This window comes from Nelumbo nucifera, chromosome 1 (assembly GCF_055504915.1).
Source record: "Nelumbo nucifera cultivar China Antique chromosome 1, China Antique-T2T, whole genome shotgun sequence".
Taxonomy (NCBI): Eukaryota; Viridiplantae; Streptophyta; class Magnoliopsida; order Proteales; family Nelumbonaceae; genus Nelumbo; species Nelumbo nucifera.
Genome location: NC_142649.1, coordinates 118,212,136 through 118,219,903, shown reverse-complemented (window position 1 = coordinate 118,219,903; position 7,768 = coordinate 118,212,136). Strand labels below are relative to the sequence as shown.

At 37.5% G+C, this 7,768-nt stretch overlaps 1 protein-coding gene across 1 annotated transcript; it reads left to right on the top strand.

Annotated features, from left to right (window-relative positions):
• Positions 1–2,005: 2,005 nt before the first annotated feature.
• On the top strand, positions 2,006–4,089 carry LOC104601760 (putative BOI-related E3 ubiquitin-protein ligase 2). The gene is made up of 4 exons (XM_010265216.3): positions 2,006–2,262; positions 2,428–2,525; positions 2,633–2,964; positions 3,502–4,089. Exons 1-4 carry the CDS (start codon positions 2,216–2,218, stop codon positions 4,027–4,029), a joined length of 1,005 nt encoding a protein of 334 aa, XP_010263518.1. The 5' UTR covers positions 2,006–2,215; the 3' UTR covers positions 4,030–4,089.
• Positions 4,090–7,768: the final 3,679 nt, after the last annotated feature.

The following is a 7,768-nucleotide window of genomic DNA, read 5'->3' as shown; positions in this document are numbered from 1 at the left end:
AAAAAAACACGGATATTTTAGGGTTAGGTTTAAAACAGGACATAATGTGTCATTTCCAAAACAATGTTGGGGTATTTTTGTCTTCGGCCACATCTAAAACACATCTAAGCACGTTAAGGGCCAGACCAACCTCTTTGGCTTTTAGATCTGAAAAAACATTTCAGATCGCCCATTTCAGATTCAATACAAACGAGACTGGCATATGAAAAGTAAATCTTTCATACTTCATATCTCTAAAATGAATTATCAAACACGCCCTAAATTGAATGATTGAAATGCTTCTAATTTGTCTCGGGCAGAAAAAAAATATTTTATTGAAATCTACTCTTTAATCAATCACTAATCTTGTTTGATAAAATTTAGAGGAAATTTTGGGAAATCAAATAGAGGTTTTGCCTGGCCCAATTGGGATTTAATTTATTCTCCTAAATCTTATGGGGTCTAGGTGTTGGGAAAGCTTCTAATTTATTCTCCTTTTTTGGAACGTTTTGATATATTAATACTTTCTTATAATATATAAGTTATTTTAGTCATAAAAAACTAGTTAATTTGAAATGGTGCAATGTACAATGTTTTGCATATATTGTATTTGCACTCTTCTCAAACTCGATTCAAAGAAAAATCATTTTTTTTTAAAATTTGCCCAATACTCGACTTGGGGTTTAAGGATCGGTGGAGTAATGCGAACTGCGAAGGCGCCATGGCGCCTTGGATGGGGTCCACAAGAAGTCTTTGAGCATGTTTCGTCGTGGGCCTCGTGGCCAATCGTGTGCATTGCGCGTTGGCCGTTTTGCACGCTGCCCGTGTTTCCACTTTCCACACGAGGATCGTCCATAAGTTTGAATATTTGAATATAGAGATGGAACTATACATGGGTTGGAGAAGACAACCAAAAAACCATTGAACTCGAACCTTCACATTTGAATAAAAAGAACATTCCAATCTCATGGTCCACTGGGATTCGTTGTAGGGGTGTCGGTGGGTTGTGTCTAATTTAGGTCCGAACCCAACCTATAGTTGCTCCATCTATTGAAAAGGGAAAATCTATGATGCTGAAAATAAGAAGAGTTAAAAAACCTATATTTGCTCCGGTTTATTATGTTTAACTCCATAACCTACAAAATTTGATCTTAATTATTGATACACTCTTAACGGCTAATTCTCTTGTTCTCTCTCCAAAATTATAAATGATCAAGAATTAAAGTATATAATATATCTTATATATGAATATAGATGCCAATATGTTAATACATGCATATAGATGAAAGATATAGAAACATTTTGATATGTTAGAGAAATGCATATAAATTATATAAATATATTAATAATACTAAATTTAAAGATTAATTATCCACAAATATGGTATAAATGCAGTAAAAATGCATATTGCAACCGAATTCTATAATGTTTACACATTATACAAAAGTTACTACTCTATTTCAATTTTTATTAAAAATTAAAAAAAAATATTCATTTAATAGTTTTATATAAACAATGCCTCCATTTTTTAAATAATAAATATTTTCATTTTTAACATATAATTTATATGTAAAATAAAACATATAAATCATTTAAGGTAAATAAAATAAATTATTTTTATAATTTTCAGTTTTTAGTAATTTTTTTTTAAAATTATATCTTAAACTATTTATTTCAATTTTATAATTATAATTTATTTCATTTTTTATAATTATAAATTTTAATTTATTTTATAATTTAAAAACAACTACTTTTTTTTTCTCAAACTAGGCACCGGTATGATTCCGTATGCATCGGTGCATATCGAAACATATCCACCGATACAACGTGATAGAGTTGAATCATACCGAACCATACCCAATCATAGTGTATCCAGAATCTATAGCAATGGATACAGATACGGATACGGTACATTCCATATCCGGGACTATCGTATACGAGATCATTACAAATAAACCCATAAACAAATACGTATTAAAAACTGATTACTACTATATATATTTGCATAACCAGTTTGTTTAAGGTCAAAACATGGAGTAACAGTACTAGGCATCAAAATTATGATAGGGTTGAATCAGTTCGGGTGTGTCGGGTCGGTTCAAACCATCGGCAGCCCTTGTGTGGGCTGTAGACTAGTAATAGTGATACGACGACATTCCTTTGTCTCTGTGTGGGCTGTAGACTAGTAGTAGTGATCGATGTGATCTCTGCATTTCCTCCACCTTCTTCCCTCGCCATGGCGATGCCACAGCACCAAGTTCAACAACAGCCGAAACCTTTGAGGTAGAAGAATTGCTACAGATGAATTCAATATCCTTAGGAACCATGAGAGCAATTATGCATATTTCCATTTCTTTTATTCAATCTTCAATCATCGTTTGTTATTTATTTATTTTTCCTAATTCCCAATTTGTGCTGGTTTATTTGTTGTCTTCTTTCTTCATTCAGAGATTTATTGCCCATAGATGGTCAGATGCCAGCACCGATTGCCTTCTTCAACGCTACAAGTTTCGCTGATCAATCTCATCCCCAATATATCCCTCCATGTAATCACTCTCTCGAGTATTTTCCTTGATTTCCATTTTTTATCTGTAATAAAATATATCCTCTTTTTGTTGTTGTTACTTGCTCTCACTCTTTCTCTTAATGGCAGTTCATGTAGCCGGATTCGCTCCTGGTCCGACTCCTGCAGCGGGTTGTGGCGGCGGCGGAGTTGGTGGTGGTGGTTGTGATTTGCGATGGAGTGGTGGTTCGGAAGCGAAGATGAAAAGGATGAAAGAGCAGGATTTCTTGGAGAACAACTCCCAGATATCTTCGGTGGACTTTTTGCAGACACGATCGGTTTCGACGGGGTTGGGATTATCTCTGGATGATAGGCGTATAACCTCCTCGGGTGACTCACCTCTTTTCTCGCTCTTAGATGACGATATCGATCGGGAACTGCAGAGACAGGAGGCGGAGATGGATCGATTCGTCAAAGTTCAGGTCTGCCTTTATTTTCCACTGTTTATAATTTTTCAGTTTTTTGAGTATCAACTATCATGTTGAAAATTGAATCTTGTGAAAGAGGAAAACTATGACTGGTGCAGGATTATGCAATGTTGAGTTTTTTTTTTCTCCTATAATTACGTTGGGAAAAGGATACTCTTTTTTTTCTTTGATTTATTCTGAGGACATTGGGAATGCTGCCGTGAAACCTATAGATTTTTGTCTGATATCTGATTAGTTTCAAATCACCTTGAATTTTTTCAGGCCTGCCTGAGATATTAAAGGTATCACATGTATGAATTTTTCAATAATCTAGGGAATTAAACCTTGTTCCCCAGTCTAACCCCATCGAAAATAAAGAAAGAAAAAGTTGTATTTGTTCAAGGTTGGAATTCCATTTTTCTTGGGTTGCTGGGAGTTTAGTTCAGGGATATACACATAGCCTTGATCACGGAGAAAAAAGGCATGCTACTTTTTTGTTTGTTTTCCTTTATTTTGGATCTTTTTTCCTTTTAACTGTTTTAAAACTGACAGGGCGAGCGGATGAGGCAAGCAATCTTAGAGAAGGTCCAGGTGAATCAACTCCAAACTTTCTCAATTGCAGAAGAAAGGATCCTCCAGAAGCTCCGTGAGAAAGAAGCAGAGGTTGAAGATATAAATAAGAAAAATACAGAGCTTGAGGAGCGAATGAAACAGTTAAACATGGAAGCAGGTGCTTGGCATCACCGAGCAAAATGCAATGAGAACATGATCACTACCCTCAAATTCAATCTCCAACAAGTCTTTGCTCAGAGCAGGGACAGCAAGGAAGGATGTGGTGACAGTGAGGTAGATGACACTGCCTCTTGCCGCAATGGTGGATCTGTTGATTTCCAACTAGTTGGTAAAGAGAACAAAGATCTGAAGGAGCTGATGACTTGTAAAGTTTGCAGAGTGAATGAAGTGTGCATGCTTTTGTTGCCTTGCAGGCATTTGTGCCTGTGTAAAGAATGTGAGAGTAAGCTTAGCTTCTGTCCACTATGTCAGTCCTCAAAATTTATTGGAATGGAGGTCTATATGTAATGGGAATGCTTTCATATGATATCAAAGTTATACATGTGTCAATGTTATTGATCTTGTGTATCCTGATGATCTTTAGTGTTTGATGTTATCTTTCTCCTTTGCATCCTCATTTTATTTAGAAGACAGCTTGTTACTAAGGAGTCGAGCATGATTTGATGAAAGACTTCCAACTAATATGTGGAACTTATATTCTTCTAGTACCTTCTATCATGGCATTTTCGTACATCCAAACTCAATCTATGGATAATATGGTGCTAAGTGGAAGCTTAGGTCGCCCCTTTTATTAGATTATATACTCATAAATAAAAGAGAGTACAAAGACAAGTATGCCCTTAGTAGGTCGGCTACTTGTGAGAACTTAAAAACACTCTTAACTTAAAAGTTAAAACATAAACTAATGGGCCTAAGGTCCAATAACTCCCTAACTATGCTATTTAAATAAAAACATGTTACATCAGCCCAAAACTCAACATTCCCCCTCAAGTTGGGAATAAATGTCACACATTCCCAACTTGCGTAGATCATGCTCCGGTTTGTTTCTTGCAACTCCTTTTATAAGAACATCAACAAACTGAGATGTAACATATGGCAAGCAAACTTCTCAGGATGTCACTCTTTCCCTTATAAAGTGTCTATCCACTTCTATATGCTTTGTCTTATGTTGAACTGGGTTGTGGGCAATGTTAATTGCTGCATGATTGTCACAATATAGCATCATAGGTTCTTTGGCCTCAACTCCAATCTCCCCTAATAAGGAATGGATCCAGAGGAGCTTTGAAACACCATGTGCTATGGCTCTGTATTCAACTTCGGCACTTGACCTTGCCACAACTGTATGTTTCTTACTCTTCCATGAAACTAAATTACCTAAAACAAGAGTACAAACTCCTGAAGTAGATCTCCTGTCATCTACGCACTCTGCCCAATCAACATCTATGTAAGCCTCTAACCTCAACTGTCCATGGTCAGTAAACAGTATGCCTCTATCTGGGTGTCCCTTTAAATAGGAAAGTATCCTATCGATAGTTTCCCAATGCTGAACTTGTGGGGCATCCATGTATTGATTCACCACACTCACTACATAAGAGATGTCTGGTCGTGTCATACATAAGTATAGCAACTGCCCCACTAACCTTTGATATCTTCCAACATCCTTTAATAGTTCACTCTCTGAAGCATTTATCCTGTGGTTTTGATCAATAGGTGTATCAACTGCCTTTGCCCTAAGCTTTCCTGTCTCCTATGGTAGATCTAGAAGATACTTTCTCTATGAGATGAAGATCCCATGCTTGGACCTCGTCACTTCAATGCCCAGAAAGTACTTCAGCTATCCAAGATCCTTAATCTCAAACTCTTTGTGCATATTCTTCTTCAGGGTATCAATCTCACTCAAATCATTTCTTGTAACTACAATGTCATCCACATACACTATCAAAACTGACACCAGTGACCCCCTCCTCTTCAAAAAAAGAGTATGATCAGATTGAATTTTGAGTATAGCCAAATACAACCAATGCACTTTTAAGCCTGTCAAACCAAGCTCTAGGTGATTGCTTTAAACCATATAGGGACTTCTTCAACCTGCATACCTTTCCTTTTCCCACATTATTGTAGAATCTAGCTGGAAGGTTCATATACACTTCCTCCTGTAAGTCCCCATTGAGAAAGACATTCTTCACGTCAAGTTAGAAGAGTGGACAAGAGTATGTAACTGCTAGTGATAGAAGAATCCGAACTGAATTCATCTTTGCCAGTGGTGCAAAAGTTTCTAAGTAATCTATGCCATAAGTCTAATATACCCTTTTGCAACTAGCCTTGTCTTGTACCTTTCTATACTCTCATCAGCCTTGTATTTCACTATATAAACCCACCTGCATCCAATAGTCTCCTTGCCATCAGGCAAATCCATAATCTCCCATGTTTGATTTTTAATCAATGCTTTCGTTTCTTCCTCCCTTGACTCTGTATACACACAGAGTCAAGGGAAGAAAGGAAGGCCCGGTAGGAAGGGGATAATCCACTATAGGAAAGATAGTGTGAGATGGAATTTCTGAGGGCAATAGGGAGATCAAGGTCATCAACAATGGCGTTAAGAGCAAGAGTAGTAGTATCAATAGGAACTAAACCATCAGGGAGAACAAGAGGCATACCTAGGTTTGTGTCAGTCAAACATGGAATTTCCCATGAGCCAATAGGGAGTACGTGGGTTCCTTTACTGTGGAATCAACCTCCTCTGATATTCATCAAAAAAAAAATCAACCTCTTCTGTTGTCGTAGGCACTGTCATGTAAAACACTGAGAGACAGGACAATGGAGGTGGCAAAGTGGGTGAGATAGGTAGGTCAAACACTAGAGTAGAGAAAGGAGCTGGAACAGGAAGTGGTATAGATTGCTCACTTCCTTTCCAAAACACTCCCCCTGAGAAGAACCCCTAAGAAAAAGGTGTGGATTCAAAAAAGGTGATATCCATAGTAACATACCAACTCCCGGAAACTGGATCATAACAACAATACCCCTCTGATTTCCTGCATACCCAAGGAAAACACTTCTTCGCCTTAGGATCAGCTTTGAGCGGTGAGGACCAAGAACATGGACAAAGAATACACATCCAAACACCCCTAGAGGAATATGGAATGTCTCCTCCTTAGGAAAAAGAAGGCTGAATGGAGTGCTATATCCAAGAACACGAGAAGGCACTCGATTAATCAAGAACACTACTGTAAGAATTGCATCACCCAAAAAATGAACTAGAATTGTAAAATTCAACATCATGCTTCTTGCTACTTCCACAATATGTTTGTTCTTCCTTTTTGCTACACCATTCTGTTGTGGAGTGTATGTATAACTGCTCTGATGGATAACTCTATGCTCTAATAGGTATGAAGACAGGTTTTTTTCAAAGTATTCTCTAGCATTGTCTGATCTAAACACCTTCACTTATACTCCAAACTGTATCAGCACCATCTGATGGAATTGTTGAACCAAAGACGATACCTCATCACGGGATCTCATCAAATATATCCAAGAGTACTGAGAATAATCATCCACATATAGAAGAAAATACTGATAGCCACCCATAGAGGAAACATGGTATGTCCCCCACACATCAGTATGAACAATATCAAAAATAGAAGAACATCTTTTATTACTTGCTTTAAAGGAATGTCTACAATGCTTTCCAAGTTGACAACCCTCACACTCCAAACTGGACAAACTGACAGACAAACAATTCGGGAAACAAAAAAACGCAAAGAAGCAATAGACAAATGTCCTAACCAATTATGCCAAAGCATAATCTGACTCAATATTCTTGCTGACATGATGACTCCGATGACTAGGAAGCGCATCAAGAAGATAAATTCCATTCACCTCACAACCACTCCCAATCGTCCCCTTTGATTCCAGATCCTTCAAAACACAATGGCCAGGGGAAAAAAATCACAAAACAATTCAAATTCTTTGTCAAGCTACTTGTGTGTGCAAATGAGGTAGAATGACTACCTCCTAATCCACCTGCACCATGTTGTCCACCTGATAATGAGTTGGAATTGGCTGTATCCTTTTGATTCAGGAGCTGCCCATATCTCTCCAATTCGGCCCTCACTACAGCTATTGCAACAAACTCTAGAGAGGCTGTAGTAGGTGGCCTTAGTAAATCATCAGTCACTGCCATATTCACATTTCCCTTCTTATTTCTGAGCCGACTCGGTACAAGATGTGGGTAAAGCTTCTAGTAGGT

Bases quoted from the DNA above. Each gene is read 5' to 3' on its own strand.
- LOC104601760 (XM_010265216.3), top strand. From the start codon at position 2,216: ATGGCGATGCCACAGCACCAAGTTCAACAACAGCCGAAACCTTTGAG. The intron at 2,263-2,427 runs GTAGAAGAATTG...TTCTTCATTCAG, and splicing joins CAACAGCCGAAACCTTTGAG to AGATTTATTGCCCATAGATG. The intron at 2,965-3,501 runs GTCTGCCTTTAT...TAAAACTGACAG, and splicing joins ATCGATTCGTCAAAGTTCAG to GGCGAGCGGATGAGGCAAGC.